Source organism: Erpetoichthys calabaricus, chromosome 3 (genome assembly GCF_900747795.2).
Source record: "Erpetoichthys calabaricus chromosome 3, fErpCal1.3, whole genome shotgun sequence".
Classification (NCBI taxonomy): domain Eukaryota; kingdom Metazoa; phylum Chordata; class Cladistia; order Polypteriformes; family Polypteridae; genus Erpetoichthys; species Erpetoichthys calabaricus.
The window spans coordinates 114,849,482-114,871,593 of record NC_041396.2 but is presented as its reverse complement, the minus strand read 5'-3'; the positions used below and the strand labels follow the sequence as shown (position 1 = coordinate 114,871,593).

At 35.6% G+C, this 22,112-nt stretch overlaps 1 protein-coding gene across 3 annotated transcripts in view; it reads left to right on the top strand.

The window, feature by feature from the left end:
* Positions 1-21,424, top strand: part of lin9 (lin-9 DREAM MuvB core complex component) — a 322,562-nt gene extending 301,138 nt beyond the window's left edge. The window contains exons 13-17 of one of the 3 annotated variants that reach the window (XM_028797293.2): positions 6,223-6,405; positions 15,844-15,941; positions 18,911-19,008; positions 20,556-20,610; positions 21,217-21,420. In XM_028797293.2, coding sequence (XP_028653126.2) covers positions 6,223-6,405; positions 15,844-15,941; positions 18,911-19,008; positions 20,556-20,575 — 399 coding nt within the window. In that variant the 3' untranslated portion in view covers positions 20,576-20,610; positions 21,217-21,420. Of the gene's footprint in view, positions 1-6,222; positions 6,406-15,843; positions 15,942-18,910; positions 19,205-20,555 lie in introns of those variants that run through there. The other 2 variants (XM_051924272.1, XM_051924273.1) reach the window with 2 other exon arrangements.
* The last annotated feature ends 688 nt before the right edge of the window (positions 21,425-22,112 follow it).

Genomic DNA, 22,112 nt, shown 5'->3' with positions numbered 1-22,112 from the left:
CATTAGTAGGAACAGTCTATATTAAATGGCAAGGGACTTCGACCCCATTCTTTTTGTTGGTCGTATTTTTCTTTCTTTCAGCCTTTCTTTTGTTGATGTTTACTTGCTGAGCTGACCGTTCTTCGTGGGCTGCCGCCGTGTATTGTGTGCCTTTAATTTTATGTGACAGTAATACTGTCTTGTACGGCTCTATTTAATAAGGGCGCGCACAAAAAGGCGAGCTTCAAAAAGGCGACCTCAATTGAGCGCGCCTTTATTCGCTGCACCCAATTGAGGTCGACCTTTTGAGGCTCGCCTTTTTGTGCGCGCCCTTATTGAAGGATGCCTGTGCGCGCCCTTATTGAAGGATACCGTCTTGTACGTCCGTAATATACCTTAAATTTTCTCTGGCGGTAATACAGGCGTGTGCGTCGGTAATATGCCTTTAATCTCCTCTGACAGTAATACTGGCTTGTATGTGGCTGTAATATGCGTCACTGTATTGTGTACCTTTAATTTCCTCTCGCACTAATACTGGTTTGTATTTCCGTAAAACGCCTCTAACTTTCTCTGACAGTAATATCGCGCATCGCACCGTGCTCCGCGCATGCGCACTTCATCAGAAGACACCCACACACGGACACCTGGACGCACATAGGGATTTTATATATATATATATATATATATATATATATATATATATATATATATATAGGAGAGAGAGAGAGAGAGAGATATGAAAAACGTTTGTTTTAACAATGTGTTTACACAGATTATTGTAGAAACGGAACATACATGAGATGCATGTGTTCCAAATAATGATCTATTTCCATTCTAAAACTCCAGCACTTCCTGCCTTGATTATCTGGGAGTGAACTGGGAGAACTTTGTGTCTATTCTGCGGCGCTGGGGGGATGGAATAGTAGGCTACTTGCTACTTGTCTTGATCAGCACATTTACAAGACAAAAGACGCTGACGGAGAGGTGCGAAAGGATTTAAGGTGGCCGGATTTATGAGTTTTTTTCATAGGCTTTGATAAGTCTAGTGTTAAAAGCTGCCAATCTTTCATAGCCGCAGACCCGCTACACCACAATCCCACTAATTATAATTAGTTGAATTTGTTCATTTACATTTTTTTGTGTACATGTTTTATTTTCTTATTAAACCCTTTAATTAAAAATTATTGGCTATTTCGCAAATTAGAATTTGACACCTGGTGCGCCTTGGGAAAACCTGGATTAAGCAAGGGTGCCAAGAATCAAAAAAGTTTGGGAACCACTGATGTAGGGTGTTGGCAGCAGTAAGATAAATCACAAAAGGTTAAATATCCCTGACATCCAAGTAGCTTTAAAAAGTGAGCAGATTGGCATGTGCAAAGTACAGTTACCATCTTCTTCATGAGGCAATCCTATTATTAGGATCATGCTAAAACACTAAAACTTTTGTGTGGGTTATATGTCTGTGATTATACCAGGGTGGTAGAGCAGGTACACAAAACCTTTGTCTCTGACTCCTTCATTTGTAATTGGGTTAACGTATTTACTAGGTTAATTGAAGGCACAAAGCAAACAAAATACAAGGCATTTTTCACTGCTTGTATGAATCATAACCTAACCTGTTAAAGTTTTGGTTTAAAGGCTTTAGCTATGCAATTGTGGCCCTTTTACATTATTTATTAAAGAAGTTACAAACCATGAGTAACATTAAACATGAGACAAAACTTGCAAACTTAAAGGCTATATTTTTTATCAAAAGCATATAAGTAAAAGAATATAAAAGATATTCTAAACATTTTATAAAAGAAAATTAGGAAATGTTTCATTATTCAAAAATCTAAGGAACATCCTACATACAGGTAGAAAGGTAAAACAAATGATCATTTTAAAAGAAATTAACTCAATTAAGCAAATGGCCCTTCTCTTTCAAGATTAAAGCATTGTTTGCATATAAAATTAAATGAATGGAGCAAGGTAGATTTTAATAAATTGAATAAGAATGTTTTTTTAAGAAGATTAAAAAGTTTAACTATACAAAATTTATTAAAGAAACCGTGTATCTATAGAAGAGAGGTTAAAGCAAAAATCCAAATCCAAAATTTACTAACAAATTGTTCTTAGGGAAGGAACTGCTTCTACCAAACCCCTTATTCTCATTTGGTTCATTCCAGTGCAGAAAAACTGTCTTTCAACACATTTTTGGGTGTGTGGCATTGCTGTTACAGTTCTAGCTACAATACTAATATCCTCTGGATAGGCAGAGATGACTTCTTCTATAGTCCGTTTCGATTAATGCTCATACTTTTCCACCTTTTTTTTTTAATTTTTTTTTTATCCATTTTAAAAAAGGCTTAAACTTTCATATTTGGACATCTGCTGGTTGTTTTTCCACACTTAAATGACATCACTTTGCTTTAGAGTGTTTCATTTTGCCCCGGTATGTTTAAAAATCTAATTTGTCATTTAAAGATAATAATTGAGTTACCAGTGCTTCTGGCGTCTTCTCCCTTTGATTCAGAAGTTTCAGGTAGTACCTGTAACCTTTTCATGTGAAGCACTACTTCATTTAATGGCTCTTTTCCTTTAGCAAGGTGGTCTTTGTTCAACATTTGGTTCATAGGATCAATGTAAATAGCAGCTAACAGGATTCCATTAACCAGCAAGGGACCCTCCTTTGCTATCAGAAATTAATCCTTCACTTTTGTTCAGGTGATGTATCAAGTTTTTCCACTCAACAAGTATTTACCAGGTGTTAAATCATCAGATGGCAGCTTCTTGGTTACTATAAAAGGGTGGGAAAGCAGACTTTCTAATTGTGTCACTTGCACTTATGTTTCACTAAATGAATGGCAATACTTTTATTATCCAGTTCTTTAAGAAAGATTTTTAGCTCAAATAAAATCTTAATCATAAATAAGTGTGTTCTCAGCTTGGTCCTTGATCCAAAATGGCTCCTTTTCCAGCATGGCTCTGCAGAACAGCATCTGCAATATTTTAGTTGTCTTGGCCGCAGTGACTTGCCTATGAGAGTAGCTGTGTGATGATATTTTCAAACCACCTCTTGTTTCTAGTTGCAGTATATGCAATGCATAACACATATGTTCAATTGGAAATCACTTAGACCCTTCATGAACAATATCATCTAAATTTTGACAGGTCTGTCCTGTTTATGGATCACTTGCGGGAATGTCAACGTCATCTTCCAGAATTTGTGTACTTTATTAGCTTTATTAATTTTCTCAATTGTGGTTAACATGTGTGAAGTATTATCTGATACAATACATATAACCTGTTTCAGAAGATTTTGAAATTAAACAAGAACTTTTTCCACTGATTTCTGAAGTGAATTTCCCCTTGGGATTAATAGTGTCTGTCTGTCTGTCTGTGTGTGTCTCTATCTATCTATCGATCGATCGATAGATAGGTGTGATGTGCCTGGGTGTCCTTTACTCCCAATGTCTCGATTTATGGTTTTATTGTGTTCTTCAATAAATTGCACACTATTGCAATAACAGTGAACTTTGTGACACATTCATGCATCCATAATGACACAACATCCCTTGAAACTGTTTTCGAAGTTATTCTTTTTTTTATATTTGGCCTCTTCAAATATTTTCTTTCAAGTGAAACTCTGGTTTTTAGCTCTGTCTCCATTTAAGCCTGAAAAAGGTGGTTATGGAAAAAAAGATTAGTGAAACACTTTTTTTACACACACCATTTTGATTGTGATTTAACTTTTTTGTGATCTTTATTATGGTAATTTTGTCAGTAGTAAACAATTTTGCTTGTACTCCAATAGATTTCTATTGTACTCTATTGTACTCCAATAGATTTCTGATCCTTTTTTTTTTTTTAAGCTCTTATTAGATTACTTGTTTTTCCATTTCTCTCAAGTAGAGCTTCTAAACCTTTTGGATGAAAATGCTAAAAGTGCCTTTTTAAATTTGATACTCTTGTAGGTGTTTTGTTTTTTGAGCCCATAAAACTATTTGTTTTTGCATCACATACATTTTCACCATTATCTTATAAAATACTTTGACATTTATAATATTGTTTGTTGTGACTGTAAAGTGTTAAAAAAAACTGCCAGTTTTGTTAAAACTCTTTTTGACCTGGATTTTTACAATGCCATAAATATGTAATAATCTGAAATTTGCTAAAAATACCTAAAAAGCAGTCTTTGATGTAAATTTGAAAAATAGCCTAAAAACAAAAAAAAATATTTTAATTGAATTATAATATGTGAAAGTGGAAATTTTAACACATTATATTTAGTCAGAGCTGGTACGGTTTTACTGGCTCTAATTCCAGTAACCCAGTAATTGCTTCTGACTCCAAAGTCAGAGCCTTGGATTATACCCTATGATAGACATTCAGTCCACGTTAATAAAATAATTTCTAAAAGGAAACTGGAAGTAATACATTTTATCACAGATTTTTGGAACAGTTTTTTCCCTAGGTAGAGGACAAAAATTCAAACATGAAAGGAGCAAGGCTAGAAGAAAGGATTTTTTTTTTTTTTTTTTTTTTTTTTAAATTCTGTAGATAATTTGACAGTTAAATCGCAGAAGATGGGATTGAGTCTATAAAAAATACCAGTCTATGGTCTAAGTGGCTGTGTTAAGCAAGGAAGTATTAGCAACAGTTCATTATGCACAGATCTATATCTGGAATGTCTTTGAGCATAGCATAACTTTGCCCATTAATACCCTTGTGATATAAACCCTGAGCAGAATGGTGTAATATAGAATAAACAGTACTGAAGAGCTTCCCAGACTTAGCCCTGTAGCATCACTATTGTCTGTAAATATACTTTAGATACCACATGAAGTAAAGTTTAAGAGTGTCCAAATGTGACCATTAGCTTTGGACAAAGTATTTCACATAGAGAAGTTCGTCATTAGTGTACTTCAGTATATTGGAAATCTCAGTGTTAGCCTGGAAAAAAATAAGGCTGATTAAAGACAGGATACTAAGTCAGCAAGGCAGAGCAGCGCTTGAAACAGGCTGTTATTCTACGATTTCTTGCTACCATATCATATTTTGTTACTGCAGGTATGAAACCGTGAGAGAGATGACTAATGCAGAGCACTTGGCTGGCTTTTGCACAAAGCAAGAAAGATGAAGTTGGGAAGCACAGCTGAAGCATGATTATGAATATCTGGTTTATAACTTTTTGATGCTTTCATTTTTGGCTTCAGCACCATGGTCTCATAGTGCAATCAGAAAACTTATGCAGCATTTCTATTGCATTTGTGTAATAGTTTTGTTTTTCAAAATGCATTGTCTATACCCAGTTTCTGTTTTGAGCATTTGCATTTTTGTGCATTCTATTTATATTTTTTATGGGCTTTTTGGTTCTGGATGTAGAATGTTTCATTATAGTTTTTCTATTATACTATTGGAGTTTAGAATTTAAATTACAGCTCCCAAATGTCAATTATCATTTAATCAGTTTTAATTCCAAGCATGCCCTTAAAATATTTTTTCCTTACTTTTCTATTTTGATTTGTTGCTATATGCATTTTGCCATTCACAGTCTGTGAAGGCTGTAAAAATATGAATCCATCTCACATTTGTATAGTAATAGTTTAAGTATTGTATATCATCTACTTTTTCTTTTAAGTTAATATAGCTGTATCTTAACAGTCACTTGAATAAACTTAGTTATAGAATCTGTTTAATTCAGTGTTAGGATCACATAATATCAAACCTTGTCAATGTAGCATTAGAAGTAAGGCAGAAACCAACCCAGGACAGGGCACCAGCCCATCAAAGGACCCATGCACATCCATTATCCTAACTACAGGGTCACGGGCCAGCTAACACAGGGCGCAAGGCAGGAAACAAACCCTGGGCAGGGCACACACTAGGGACAATTTAGGATCACCAATCCACCTAACCTGCATGTCTTTGGACTGTGGCAGGAAACCGGAGCACCCAGAGGAAACCCATGCAGACATGGGGAGAGCATGCAAACTCCACGCAGGTAGGACCCGGGAATGCGAACCCAGGTCTTCGAACTGCGAGGCAGCAGCGTTGCCACTGCGCCACCGTGCCGCCCACCCATGCACATACAAATCAATACTTGCATTGAGCTAATTTAGAGTGTGTCAGCAATGAACCTAGCATGCACAGCTTTGGGAAGAGAAAACCTAAGTTTACACACAGAGAACATGTAAACTTCACAAAAGCAGTGACTGGGCTGAATATTGTGGATTTTTTTCCTTGTTCTTCTTTTTAAAGCTTGCTCCAGAACAAGGCATGCAACCTGCTGACCAACCTTCAGATATGAGAAGAAGATGTGAGGAGGAAGCTCAAGAAATAGTCAGACAAACTAATATTTTGCCAAGTGGACAACATTGTGTTAGAAGTGAAAGCCTTACAGACCTTATTTCTGGACTAACCGCTGTCTTGCTTCAAATAAAGGTACACCAGTGCAAACTCTCTTGAAATCAATACTTGTTTTAAACAGTATTTTTATACAATTAGTTACTTTGGATGAGATTAGGTGTTAAGTTTATTAGTTAATAAGGTGTTTTATTTAACTTGACCTTTTCTAACGTTAATTTAGCAAGGAAAGAAGTATTGAAATTTTGAACGTTTCATTGCCATTTAACTCTGCATAGAAAAACGTGTTTATCAGTACAATTTAGAGTAAACTAGTTTCCCCTCAATCTCCATTAGTCTTATCTTTAATATACCACACTTTTCCTTATACGCTCAGAGTGGTATACTCATTTACAGTAGTTAAAACACAAGCACAGAATGTTGAATATACAAATATATAATATTTACATACTTAATGGCCTAAGATTATTGCACCTCCCAAATAATGTATCTATTAATAATTGGTACAGCATGAAAAAAAATAATCTCTAATGTCAGCTTTTAAGCTTATTTTAGAAGAAAAAAATAGTACACACATTATCCAGTGAAGGTAAAATTACAGCTTTTACCAAAAATCCATGTCAGAATCCATGTATGCAAGGAAACTGTTATTCAGAAAAGTCGAAGATTGCTTTATTTGGACAGATTATCAAAAGTATCTCATCAGCTATTTTGTGGTTTTGTATGAAAAACTTTGGCACTGAAAAGGATTACAAATTTTCATTCTATTGTGGCGATTCTGTATGAACAAGCTACAGCGTTTTCAGTGTTAAAAAAGTGTAATTTAATAGCATTTTATGCAATATTATGGTTTTTCCAGATATTCTCTAATGGTGACAAGAGCAGACCATTCAACCTAGTGGTCCTTAGTCAATTTCTGTAGGCTTAATATATTCAAACCTGTTATGTCCTTTATGACCAGAATGGCAAAACTGCAAACAAGGTCACATATCGTCTCGAAACGTGAAAATAGATGTACACGTCTTTAAATGAAAATGTATTTGTTCCCAGAAATATGCAATGTAATCCATATTACTAACCGAGATGGACGCAGGGACATCCGGCCATGGGCCGTAGCCGCAAAAAGACGTACTGCGCAGGCGCACCAAGAAATGAAGCGCCGCGAGAGGCGGACAAGACCACAGAAAAAAGAAGTGAGCACAGAAAAAAGGAGTCAAACGCAGGCGACGCACACAGCGCCGCACGAGCAAAACACCCCCCCCCCCCCCACACACACACACACACACAAGCAACGGACAGGACACACACAAAGAGGACGATTCAACAAGCCCCTGGCACACAAAAAAAGAAAGCACGCAAACCCCCCCAACACACACACACACACACAAGCAACGGACGGGACACACACAAAGAGGAGGATTTAATCCCATTGCACACGAAACGGGACGCACACAAAGAGGAGGATTCAACAAGCCACAAGCACACAAAAAAAAGAAGCCGCAAGCACCACACAAAGACCATTGGACACGAAACGGGACAGACTACGGACATAGCACACGAAACGTACACAAAAACGACGATTCAGACCCACGACCACAGTAACATAAATAACAAATGACACACACAGCCCCATTTCTAAATGAACCGTCCGAATTAAACATACGTCATCTCAACACGTTCACAATATGTAGCATAGGTAGATCTCATTACAATGAGGCACTATTAACCGTTCAACCGCAGAAAAGGCTCCATATTAACAGTGAGTGCGATCCTCCTTAGTACTTATCCATATTTCTCATGCTCAAGAACAAACAAGTCATGAATTCACGATCACAGGTACAAAACGATACCGCTCGGATAACGGGACCAAACACAATTTACACTATGCAGCATAGGTGGATCTCATTACAATAAGGCACTATTAACCGTTCAACCACAGAAAAGGCTCCATATTAACAGTGAGTGCAATACTCCTTATTACTTATCCATATTTCTAGAAGAAAAAATGTCTCGGCTCCAAAAACGCAAAGCTCAACTAAAGCTTCTAACTAACGATGTACCTAAAAGTAAAAACTTTATGAACTGCATTAGATCCTACAATAGTTCATTTGCTTTTGCATCTACCGGAGTAAATATCAGGCCACCAAAAGGCAATGGCCCATACTGCTTTCGCATATGTGCACAAATACTGCATCGCATTGGAACAGTGCACCCTGAAACAAATCAACAACGCAAATATGCACAAATCTACATCCTAGATCCACATGATGCAATCTATCAATCAAAGTGCTGCATCGCAACAGGCACGAATTCAAAACGAAACACCTCCCGTCTCAGACATACGTTAACGGCAAGGAAGGCTACAACGGGCTTCTCACACAGCACAGGCAAATCGATTACAGCTCCAAAACAACACGTCCCAAATACTACACATGCAACAACGCGCCTCTCAAACGGCACAAGCAAAACATACACCAGGAAAATTCATTCGGATTAATGAATGTCATTTGCAATCATTGTCATTCAGTTCACTTCCCTGAAGAAACAACTGGCAATACAGTGATCCCTCGCTATATCGCGCTTCGCCTTTCGCGGCTTCACTCCATCGCGGATTTTATATGTAAGCATATTTAAATATATATCGCGGATTTTTCGCTGCTTCACGGGTTTCTGCGGACAATGGGTCTTTTAATTTCTGGTACATGCTTCCTCAGTTGGTTTGCCCAGTTGATTTCATACAAGGGACGCTATTGGCAGATGGCTGAGAAGCTACCCGGCTTACTTTTCTCTTTCTTTTGCGCTGACTTTCTCTGATCCTGACGTAGGGGGATTGAGCAGGGGGGCTGTTTGCACACCTAGACGATACGGACGCTCGTCTAAAAATGCTGAAAGATTATCTTCACATTGTGATCTTTTGTGCAGCTGCTTCCTGAAACGACATGCTGCACGGAGCTTCGCATACTTAAAAGCTCGAAGGGCACGTATTGATTTTTGATTGAAAAACAAACTCTGTCTCACTTTGTCTGCTCCTGACGGAGGGGGTGTGAGCTGCCGCATTCAACAGCTTACTTTGTCTGCTCCTGACGGAGGGGGTGTGAGCTGCCGCCTTCAACAGCTTTGTGCCGCGGTGCTTCACATACTTAAAAGAAAAACAGCCCTATTGATCTGTTTGCTTTTATGTCTGTGACATGATCTGCTCCTGACAAGCACTCCTTTGAAGAGGAAGATATGTTTGCATTCTTTTAATTGTGAGACGGAACTGTCATCTCTGTCTTGTCATGGAGCACAGTTTAAACTTTTGAAAAAGAGACAAATGTTTGTTTGCAGTGTTTGAATAACGTTCCTGTCTCTCTACAACCTCCTGTGTTTCTGCGCAAATCTGTGACCCAAGCATGACAATATAAAAATAACCATATAAACATATGGTTTCTACTTCACGGATTTTCTTATTTCGCGGGTGGCTCTGGAACGCAACCCCGCAATGGAGGAGGGATTACTGTACAAGTAATACATTTACACGTTGTTGTCAAAAGGGTCAAATTAGACTGCCTCCTTTACATTCATATCCTGAATATCTACAGAAGCTTCTAACTAACGATGTACCTGAAAGTGAAATCTTTATCAACTGCATTAGATCCTACAAATCGGTATCCACTATGAACATTAACGGTGGCACTGCACGTGACATCTGTCTTGCAAAAATGTTAATTATTGATGAATGTACAATGGCATCCAGTCACTTACTCAACACCATTCATAAACTTCTACAAACGTTTATGAATAATAATATTCGCTATGGAGGAAAGGTACTTTTATTAGGAGGAGATTTTAGACAGTGCTTAGCTATTCTTCCACATGCCATGCGCTCAGCTATTGTACAGTGCACCTTAAAATACGCAGACAATTGGCATTGCTTTCAAAAGATACAGTTAGTAAAAAAGATACGATGTCCAGAACCAGATCATAACAATTGCTTATTACAACTGGGAGATGGTACACTCACCAATACAGATGGACGTCACCCACATATTATTACAATTCCTCAAGCCTTTATCTGCGACGACTTAGTTACAGACAGATTTGGAACAGCAATCTCATTAGACCAAATGCCCCTTTTAACACAACGCACTATATTCTGTCCAAAAAATATTAATGTGGAAAACATAAATGCCCAAGTCATTCCATTACTTCCTGGAGAGACACAACTCTTTCTAAGCTCTGACAAACTTGACTCTGATCACAACAATAACCATCTTCATTGACATTACAAGTTCTGACCTGGAATTACCTTTTACACTTAAACGGCGTGTACAAAGAAATTTTACAATAAACCTTTACACTGAGCCACACACTTTATTGTTTGCTTTCTATTTGCATCATCTACACCTTCACACTATTCTATATCTCATTCATACATCACGCTCTTTGTCATTCCCAACACCAGGGGTTGGCGAGCGAAGCGAGCAGGGGGCAGAGCCCCCTAGTAGGATTATAATACATCAACCACACACACATTAATATAAATAAAAGATGAAAAATCAGCCCACTCAAAAGTGCGGACAAACCAGTAAATCAAAAAGTTAAGACTGATTACTGTAAACATTGCTAAATCCCCACCCTTGCCCAATACGGCAAGCTAATTAGATAGATAGAATGAACAAGTAAGGGGCAGTGTGGTTGTTTTTTGTTGACACAGAAACGCAATAATTATGACAAACAACAAATCCCTCTCAATTATACACCACCAGTAATGACGCACTGCACAATAACGTACAGTGAATACACTTGACTTGAGCATTCATAGTTTTCATACTCTTTCTCTGTACGTTTAGCATTCAGTTGCTCAGAGGACAGCTCTTCTTTTTTCCAGCCCGCTTCGTCTCTTCTTTCGTCGTCATCTTTTTGCATTAAAACTGATTAAGTCAATATTTGTGTTGCAATTACTTAGTGTGTTTTCTTTAATTTTTTACTTAAGCTGGCCCTTAAGTCTTCAATCTGCCTCAAGAATAATTTAAGATATGAAAAGGTGGGGAAGTGACGGCGAAGGTGGTAGGGATGAGAACGGCGCCCGTACACATGCGCCGCCCTGCTGGCCGCTGCCGAGAGTTGATTCTACAATAAAATAAAAATTAAAAAGCTTTATAATCTTGGTCAATTATCACCCTGAAAGCAGATAATAGACGTCACGTAGTATATGTGTACCAAATTTCAGATGAGTAAGTCAAATGGTTTGCGAGCTACAGGTGATTTAAAATCCTGGACAGACAAACGTACAGTCACGGTAGCGTATTGTATATAAAGATAATGACTAAAAAGGAAGAACTCTAAAAAGAAAGAAAACAGTCACAGTGAGGCATTATGCTGTTGTATTGCCATTGGTATAAATGAGACCAGTAGCATTGCTTGACATACTTCTGCTGAATAATTCATTGGCTACTCAGTATTAGTGTGTCAGAGAGAGGATGTGTGGCATTGTTCATAATGGCATTCAGTTTTGCTTTCATCCTATCCGTTGTTATTACCTCAAGGGGTTTAGAGAGTGCACCCAAAAAGGCCATTTTATTATATTAACTAGCAAAATACCCGTGCTTCGTAGCAGCGAAGTACTGTCTTAAAATTTTTATTAAGAAGAAAAGTAAACCTTTTTAAACTGAGGGAAAATATACCAATAATTATTTAAGGATCTGTTTGTATACCACGTTGTCAGTTCGGCCCTCCGGTTGTAATATGACCAAGCTGTGCGCTGAGCTTACTCTTGAGCATGCAACCTACAGTTGGCCATGTGAAAAGCAATCTTGCCTCAAATCAATGCCAACCTTTTGTAGGGTCTGTCCCTGAGACTTATTAATTGTTATTGCGAAGCAGAGCCTTACTGGAAATTGGAGGCGTTTGAATTGAAATGGGAGATCAGAGGGTATAACGGGGATGCGAGGAATAAAAACTCTCTCCCCTGAGCCACTGCCAGTAAAAATAGTTGCCTCAATTAGGTTCTTTAGCAGACACGTGACCTGAAGTCTCATGCCGTTACACAAGTTTTGGTGGCTGTGAGTTTCTCAGTAACATTATTGGTGCCCCAACCTTCAAAATTAGATTATGCTCAGGAGTGCCTGGAGGATTCAGAGTGTGGAGAAACTCTACCAGATAGTGCACCGCGTCTTCCACTTCTACAACTGAATCCACAGACTGATATGTTTTCGGTTGTGAAGATAGTTCTTGAAGTAAAATGTAGTTTATAGTCGTAGTCATGTCATTTCTTGGTGTCAGAATAGCTCTCTCCCTCAACCATGACACGTCGTTTTTGTGGAGATTTAGTAGATTGGGGTAAACATTTTGAAGAAGGCTTTGTAAGAGGCGCTGGCAGTTGTCCAGAGGTGTAAAATATTTGGCCATTTCGGTACACTTGAAAGCGACAACCGAACAATTCAGCGGCAGCCATCAACACACATGCAGAACCATAGGTTAAGGGCATAAGCATTTCACTCTTATAGTGCTCCTGTGTGGTATAATTATCTCCTGTACCGTCATCAGTCCACACCTTGAACCTGTCCCAGTCATTCAATACATAAGACACAATGTTCTTCCGGATATCAAGAGTGAGCCTGATATGGCCGTGCAATATGTAACACAGAGAATGGAAAAGGCAGGTGCCATCTCCAGGCATGGAAACCACTTGGTAAGTGACCGTTCTTTGATCGATGGTGATCACCTCGATAGACATGTTAATGGGGGTACGGTTGGAACGATAAAGGAAATGGGTACCTGAACAATGTAAACTAAGTCTAAAATACCTACACAATAACTATAATCGTAATGAACAATAAAACGGCGGATAAGCAGTGGATTAAATAAAAAGGCTGGAGTTATCAGCAGGGAGACGTAAATACCGTGGTGAAGCAAGGAAGGGAATGAAGAGACCGGAGCGACGGACGGCCTTATATAGGCAGGTAGCCAACTACGTGGGAGGTATGGGGATGTGGGACCCAACGCCGCCTCACACGGCGACCGAGCTACAGGCTATGGACGTATATCTGTACGTAAGTAGGATTCAGTTAGCTTTGGGAACCCGCGTACCAAATTTCTTGAAGATGGGCCCATAAGTAACAAAGACTGTTGGAAAGTTCAATATGGCAGCCGACAGCAGCGTCATACCACTGAAATAAGTACGTACATCGGTTTTGGTTAGCGCAGGGAAGCCGCCTACTAAATTTCATGAAGATGAGGCCATAAATAAGAAAGTTTAACATAACGGACATTGTCGACCGTTATGACCGTTACGCATAGAATTTCGAAATGAAACCTGCTTATCTTTTGTAAGTAAGCTGTAAGGAATGAGCCTGCCAAATTTCAGCCTTCTACCTGCACAGGAAGTTGGAGAATTAGTGATGAGTGAGTCAGTGAGGGCTTTGCCTTTTATTAGTATAGATGAGTTTATGGCTAGACAGTTTAATCCCTTCCAGTATTATTCCAAAAATTGTTATAAGAGGATTTCAGATGAGTATATATTTTACATGATCTGATATACTTGTATATCTAAATATCATTGCTTAAAAAGATTTTTGGACATTCCCAAAATACACGACTTAACAAAGCCTACACTACACTGCACTCTTCACCTCACTTCTACTTCAAAGTAGTAAGAGAGAATCTGCCTAACTTCTCTAATTCTCAATATGTTTCTGACTTGTAAATAGAAATACATGTGTTGAGATAATTCTGTATTTACAATAGAGTTGATCAGGAAGTGCAAACACTTTATCAATATAAAGATATCTGAAGGTCAAGATACCTAAAGTCTTCCATAAATTAAAATCTGGTTAATTTAAATGTACACATTAACTACACACCAAGATTACTGAACATATTGTTTATGTTTGGGATTCAGTTCTAGGGTACAGTATATTGCAAGTTGTTACTATCCTTTTTATTTGAGTAAAGAAAAAGTTGAACTTGTATCCCTATGGGCACAAATTCCCATAAAAATGTGTTCTTTTACCAAATAAGAAAAACCCTTATTAATTATGGAAATAGAATTCAAGAATGTCAAAAGTCACACCAAAATTAGAGTACACAATACACACATTGGTACATCTTTTAACTCTGTGATGCAGGGATTCTCAGACTCGGCCCTGGGGTGCCCACTGTAGCTTCAAGTTTTTATTTCATCCAGATTCATGATCAGTGATAATAACTGATAACACTGATCTCATTTAATAAGCTGCCATTTTTTTTTCTCTTATTCTACATTCAGAAAAGTGCAGCAGCATAATTTTACATTTATAAGGGATTTAGAAATATTTCTATTTTTGCTATTGATTTAAATGCAAAACTCTTTTGTTGATTTCATTATGTTTGCCCTTTCTTTGTGCAATTTACTCCCTCCGTTGTATCATAATAATGACAATTAAAAACAAGCAGAGCAGACACCCAGGCAAACAACACTGAATCATGAACAGCTGCAACTACTTTAGCGTCAGATGCACTAATTAGTAAATAATGGATTAAAAAATTAGAACACCTGGGAAAAGTAGAATAAAAATCAAGATGAAAATAATGTTAAAGAAAAAAAATACATTTTTCTCATATAACTGCTTAGTACGTTTTAATTTATTTATTTATTTGCCAAACTTAGTTTTCTAATTTCCATATTGTTCCCAAAACACAGAATCTGGGGAATCAGAGTTCACTTAATTAGCCCAGGAGTCCAATTAAAAACAGAAGCTGGTTGGAACAAAAACATGCAGCCACAGTGGGTCCTCAGGATCAAGTTTGAGATCCCCTGGTTTAATGCCTTATGAGATGTGCTCTTATTTTTGTGGTATTGTTGCAGTACTTGGTATTTATAAGGTAGTACATGTAATACATTATTTTGTACTGTATTAATGCAAAATTATTTGAAAAACTTTCATTCGTTGTGAATAATGTGATCTTTATATTTATATAATACATTTACATTGTTTTATTTATACCCAGTTTTCATGAATGTGTAATTTGCATTCATTAACAAGTGCAATGCAAAGTTGTTTCATGCATTTTTATTTATTGTGTATAATGTGATCTTATGTTAACATATCACATATGCTTTAGTTATGCACAGTTTCCATGAACATACAATTATTTGCATTCATTAACAGGTACATATTTAGTACAATGTTAAGGAGTTATATACTTGCTGAGTTACTTGTACATTTTATACTGTATGTTTTTAAACATGTGAATGAAATTAACATCAAATGCAGTCACTAGACATACGAGACATTTGCACCCGCTTAAGCACTTTTGCAGGAATCATTCTGTTAGCTTTCAGTACTACACGAGATAACCACAAACATTTCCAATATTATGCACACATGTTCTGTGTCAGGGTTTTTCAGTTAAACTATTTTCTGTTAATAAGCTACTATAGATGGGGTTTTTTTGCTAGTTTGGCAGTCCTCAATGGAGACACTGACTTTTTTAGTTTTCTTGATTAAAATAACTTTTTATATTTTTCCCTTATTTTATGTGTGATCTTTACAGTGTCTTGCAGAAGGGGGTGATTTGAACTCGTTTGAATTTAAATCATTAACAGATACATTGAATGACATCAAAAATTCAATAGATGGTTCAAATATAAGGTAAGAATCTGAAAATAAATCCATGTTTAATGAGGGTAGATCCAGTTAAGCAAAAACAAGTTGTAATTGTTTAAAATAGGTTGATTTGCTGGACTTCAAAGAGCTTATGGTAAATTTTTGTTTTGCTTCTCTGCCTAATATTTGGTGTTAAGTGTGTCTGCATTACTTTATAATTTAATGGTATTTTTCCTTTAATGCTTTGTATTAAGACAAATGGATACGTTACTCTTAAAAGCAGGAATCTACAAAAGTCAGTTGAGTTTTTCATTCATGTTTTTAGTTAGTTCGGTAAAGAATATGCTGTTAAAGCAGCAGCCTTTTTTTTTTTCATGCTTTGTAGTGATTCGTGAAATTGTGTTCCCCAATAAAATACAAGGTCTATGGGTTAGTGCTTTTGCTTTCAAATGCTGGTGGCAGCAAGTGCATCCTGTACTAAATTAGCCTGTTAAACAGGTATCTTCAAATGCAATTTTAATGACGGTGTTGCTTCTATTTTTCCTTTTATTTGTATTATTTTTAAATATATAAATAAAGCTTACACATACAGTACTTCATAGCTCCTTGAAATAAAAATGGTCTTCGAGTATGCTTGTGGTTCCCTCTTGTACTTTAATAGCAGGCAGCCTAATGTTTGGCTTTTTTTCTCAAATGTTTTTGAAACCATGCAAGTTTTCACATTTGAAATCCTGGACACAATGGTATGACAGGATAAACGTTATCCCTTGGTTGCAGAATCACTGCTGAACTGAAATAGTTCCCTTGTCATAGGATGGGGATCAGGTTGAGCTGGTTTCCCCCACCCCACCCCCCAGTCCGAGAATTCACTTTGGCACTTTTACCTGTAATGAGTAGTATTATTTTTTTTTACACCAGTAATGACCGTTTTCTTTTGCATTTTTATTTGGATCTGTGCTAGCATGCACTGTCAACATTTGCAACTCGCAATGTTGTTCACTGCTATGCACTTAGCAGTAATTACAAGAAAAGGTTTTAGTTGCAAGTCAGGGTTTTTTCCCATGGGGGTTAAAGGACATAACGTTACTTAAGACAGTCCACTTTTAGTTTTTTTTTTTTTTTTTTTTTTTTTTTTTAAATCCTTTAATTTTTCCCTTAAGGATACTTTTCACAATGAAGTCTTTCTTACTACAGAAAAGTCTGCAAATTGATAAACTGTGTTCTGTTTATACAGTAACAGAGTAACCTAATGTACTGTAACATTTGACAGTGTAAACATAAACATTTTAGGCTTTCAGACATTTTATGATTGAGTGACAAAGAGGAAAACCTTGCAGTGCTACAAGAGGAAGAGTCAACTTTTCTTATTCATTATCACAGAACATGTGCTTATAAAAATTCATTAAAGCCTAAAAAGATTTTGAAATAACTGCAATTGAAGTCACTAACACTATTCACACTATCCGTGTGAAACTTTAAAGCCTAGTTACTGCTTGCACAGTTGATGCAAATACCAGTCTTTTTCACGCAAATGGTTGACTGTATACATTTCTTATAAAATCAATTAAAAAATAATTTAACTTGCCAAAAGAAAAATCAGAAACCCTCACTACAGCAGCTGAACATAGTCAAGGTAAAGACATCTCAAAGAACCTAACCAACATTTGGCTTGTTTTAAGCATAATCAAAACACCTTTTTTTAACTTGTAACAATATCTGAATCTAGTAATTTTATTAATGTCCACAAAAAAAGACACCATACGACCAAATGTTTGTAGACACCTGACCATCACACCTACTGTATATGCGCTTGTCAGACTTCTCATTCCAAAACCATGGGCATCAATATGACTATAACAGCCTCCACTCTTCTGGGAAGGCTTTACATAAGATTTTGGAGTGCATCTGTGGGAATATGTACCCATTCAGCCCAAAAGAGTACTTGTGAGGTCCAGGTACAGAAGTTAGATGAGAAGATCAGGTTTACAATCGATGTTCCAGTTCATCCCAAAAGGTGCTCAGTAATGCTGATTTCAGGACTCTGTACAGACCACATCAGTTTCTCCATATGCTTATGGACCTGCTTTTGTGCACAAGGGCACAGTCATGCTGGTACAGAAAGTGGCCTTCCCCAGACGTTGCCACAAAGTTGGAAGCACACAATTGTCTAAAATATCTTTGTATGTTAGATTTGTTTTTAATTATAATTTAGTGTGTTTAATTGAACAACTTAGTTTGCCTGTGTGCTTTCCTTTTACTTAAAAGAAAACACTAAACAGGTAAGAAGACTAAGGGTTTTTGACTAAACAAGCAAGGAAAAAAAATCCTGCCTTTTCTACAATACAACAGTGATAGACTCTGACTCCTTGGACCTCTAAACTCAAATGAGATGGTTCAGTTAGTGAAAATATTAGTGGATTATTTCCATAGTCCAGATAATAGGGTATTTACTTTTTATAATTTAGCATATTCCTTTAATTATGGAAAAGTAAAATTTACTTGATTCCCTTATACATTAGCTCCATGCATGCTTTGTTTACTTGTTTTTATATCTTAATTGTTCACCAAAATTAAGACATTGTAACTTTGTTGTATAATTTCCTATCAGAGTATCATAACAGTAAAACTCAGGATTTTTTGTCTTTAAAAATTATTGAAGCATTCTATTTGACATTGCCTTGAAGTAAGTCTGGTTTGAAATTTAATTTTCATGTGTATTTCTTTTACAGCATGAGGTTGTGTTTGTGTTTAAAATAAATAAATAAATAATAATAATAATAATCCAGAGTAAACAACTAATGCTAGCCACATTTTCAGCCTTACTGTAATGAAAATGCTGTAAACAATATATTATGTTGCATGTCCAAACTATCCTGTTCTGTAGATTGGAAAAAATAGGTTTAATAGATATTTTCATCTGTTTTTCATTTAAAATGTTGCTTTAATTTTTGTTTAAGAATTAAATGTATATTTATTCAGATCTGAATTTACCTTGTATGTTTTTACTGTTTTAGTTGCTTCCAGAACAATGTAGAGATCCATGTTGCACATATACAGAGCGGCTTAAGTCAGATGGGAAATCTTCATGCATTTTCAGCCAACAACACCAACAGTAACTGACTTTAAATATCTGTACATTTTTGTACAGTATTTTAAAAGTTACTATGAATTGAAATAACATTGTATCAGTTTTTTAAAAGTTACCTTCATATAAATCCTCTTAATTAAATTGTTGACACTTTGGCACCAATATAATGACATGTTGTAAGAGAGGTTTTTTTTTTTTTTTTTTTTTTTCCTTAATAGAAAGCTTAAAAAGGGTGGTTGGAGAGTGTGTGTGTGTATATATGTACATAATGTTTGTATATGTATGTGCTATATGTGTATGTATGAGTGTATATAAAGTGTGTGTGTGTATGTATATGTATATATATATATATATATATATATATATATATATATATATATATATATATATATATATATATATATAATAATAAATAAAATTTTAGGGCTGGGCAAGTTAACTTGTTATTATCGCGTTAACGCATTAATTAATTAACGCCAACAATTTACTGCGCGTTAATGCAGTTTGTTGTTATTATTTTGAAAGCCTCAGTCTTGCTACCGATCGATGGAGATCAGTGAACCTCTTGTTACAGCGCTTTTCGATATGCTTTTGCTAGAAGGAAAGGTAAAACGGGCAGCAACAGACGTTTTATGTTGATTTATGGGTAAAACCATTGCTTTGTGCGCATTTCAGAAAACTAAGTTTTTTGGAGAAAATATTAGCCCTCAGAGAGTTGTTACTAAACATAGACTGTTTGTACTGCTCCCCGATAAAAGAAAATGTTTCTGCTGGTATCTGTTCAGGTAACAAAGAAAACAGATTTAGAAATGTTAACTTGCTGATGCTTGGAAGGTGCCTGTTGTAATGTTGTGATTGTGGCTCTGGACTCTGAGGGTAAATTTTTTCTATAACAATCTAGATAAAACATTAATGGCAATGGCAAATAGCTTTGGTTTTATATTTGATTTGATTACATTAATGTTTAAGGTTGAGATTTGCAAGAAATATTTTAACTGTTACTATGTAAAGGGAATACTGCTGTTAAAAAGCACCTTATTTGTTTAAAGTGTTTGCAAACCAAATACACGCAATACACTACTTTAGAGTTCATTATTGAATTTTGTGCATAACAATGTGATTGTTGTAATTAATCGTGATTGAAAATTTTAATTGTTGCCCAGCACTAATTTATTTATTTATATATATAAATAAAAAATGTGTGTGTGTATGTATATATATTTGTGTGTGTGTGTTTGTGTGTGTGTGTATATATGTATATATATATATATATATAAACAAAAAGCAATAAAATAAGTTCTAAATTGCTGCATTGTAATTTTTTGTGTTTTACTTCCTTTTTGTTCAGTGTCACTGATCTTTATTTTAGTAACATAATTAACATTTGGTAAATTTCAAAACACATTTTAAAATTACAAACTTACTGTCCATATGTGCAGTTATTTGTAAATATTAGACTGTATACCATTTGTAGGATTACAGGGTTGGTACTCTTTATATTTTAATATTTCATTCTTTCATTATATGACCTAAAGTAATGGATATTTATTTAATTTTTGTTTATTTTACAGTGCTGTGGCAGGTGTTGTAACTAACTGGATAAGGTGTTGAACCTTAAACCACAAAGTTAGTGCTTTACTTCCCACCTTTCAAAGACACTTTGCGACTCTCACTAAGTTACTTTACCTGTCAGTGCTCCATTTGTACATAAGGGGCAGGGGGTGTTAATGACCTCCTTATTATGTTGTAAATGCATTGCAGGAGATGGTTATTACTATAAAAAGATATTTAACAATGACATAATTTTGATATCATGTTCACGGACAGTATTTCTACAGTAACTGGTTTAGCAAACTCCCTTAAATCACGGTTTTCTATTGAGTAAAAATAAAAATTCGTAATATTGTACTACAGAAAATCATTTTCCTAGTTAGGTGGGCACTGTATAATAATAACTTTATGAAATTAAAAAATGAATTTACATTAGTGTAATCTATTCAGCATATTTGCACTGGTCTGATGCAATTATTAAGAAGAAAATGTTGAATGCTTTATCTTGTTCTTTAATTATCTTGGAGCATATTTCTTTATTTTTGTAAATGCATTGTTTGCTAATAAAAGTACAGTATAACATTTTAATATCTTCAAAATGAACAGTAACCCAGTTCCTAGTGGCTGTATTTGATTTTTGTGATATGTGATCTGTAACTTATTTAATCTTCATAATTTCAGGTGAAGAACAATAGAAAATTCAAAATTATGAAAAATTGGCACATGTCCTTTGAAATTTTTCATTTAAAGAAAGTAACTGTAGATATATTGTACAGTTTCAAATGTAATGTACCTTTTAAGGTTTTAAGGCTAAGCAGTTTGTTTTAGAATGTTTTAAGATGTCTAAAAAAAAAAAAAAGTTGAAGGTATCTTCATTACATTATTTAATTAAATTAAAAAAAATGTATATTTGCATTTGAAAAGCGTTATTTGTGTTTATAAACTATCATTACAAGTCCTTTTTCATGTGCTACTTTTTGTTTTGTTTTGTTTTTAACTATCACAGTACTGGAAAAGAGTTATAAAAGAATTCAAAGCTGATTCTGGACATTATTCAGCATTTGTTCACAAGCTTTACAAAACCATATTAAGTTCTTTTTTCAATTTATTAAAAAAAAAAACTTCTTTATAGTATTTAATGTTGGGAACCCTATTACTGTTTTTATTTTCTCAATTACAGTAAAAGGCATTTCCATATTTTTTTAAATTTTAAACATAAAATCTATGAGAAACTTATCTTAAAACACTTGATCTAATATTGTTGAATAGTATTGTCTGCCACACAAAATTAGTTATTGGATGTGTGAACTACGTATTTCCTTCAAAGATGGGATTTTTCTGGGGGCAGTTCTTTTTAAAGGAGCATTTCCTGTTTTTCGCTTTAGAAAGATTTTTAATTCTCTAGGAACTTCACTGTCAAAGAATTTAGTGCACACATCTATTCAAGATGTAGCCATGTTGTTGCTCATTTTCTTAAGATTCTGAACCATATACTGCATATAACTTTCTTTTGCTACCATGTGATCTTTGTTCCATCAGTACCAAATTATGCTCATCATAATACATGTCCTTTTACA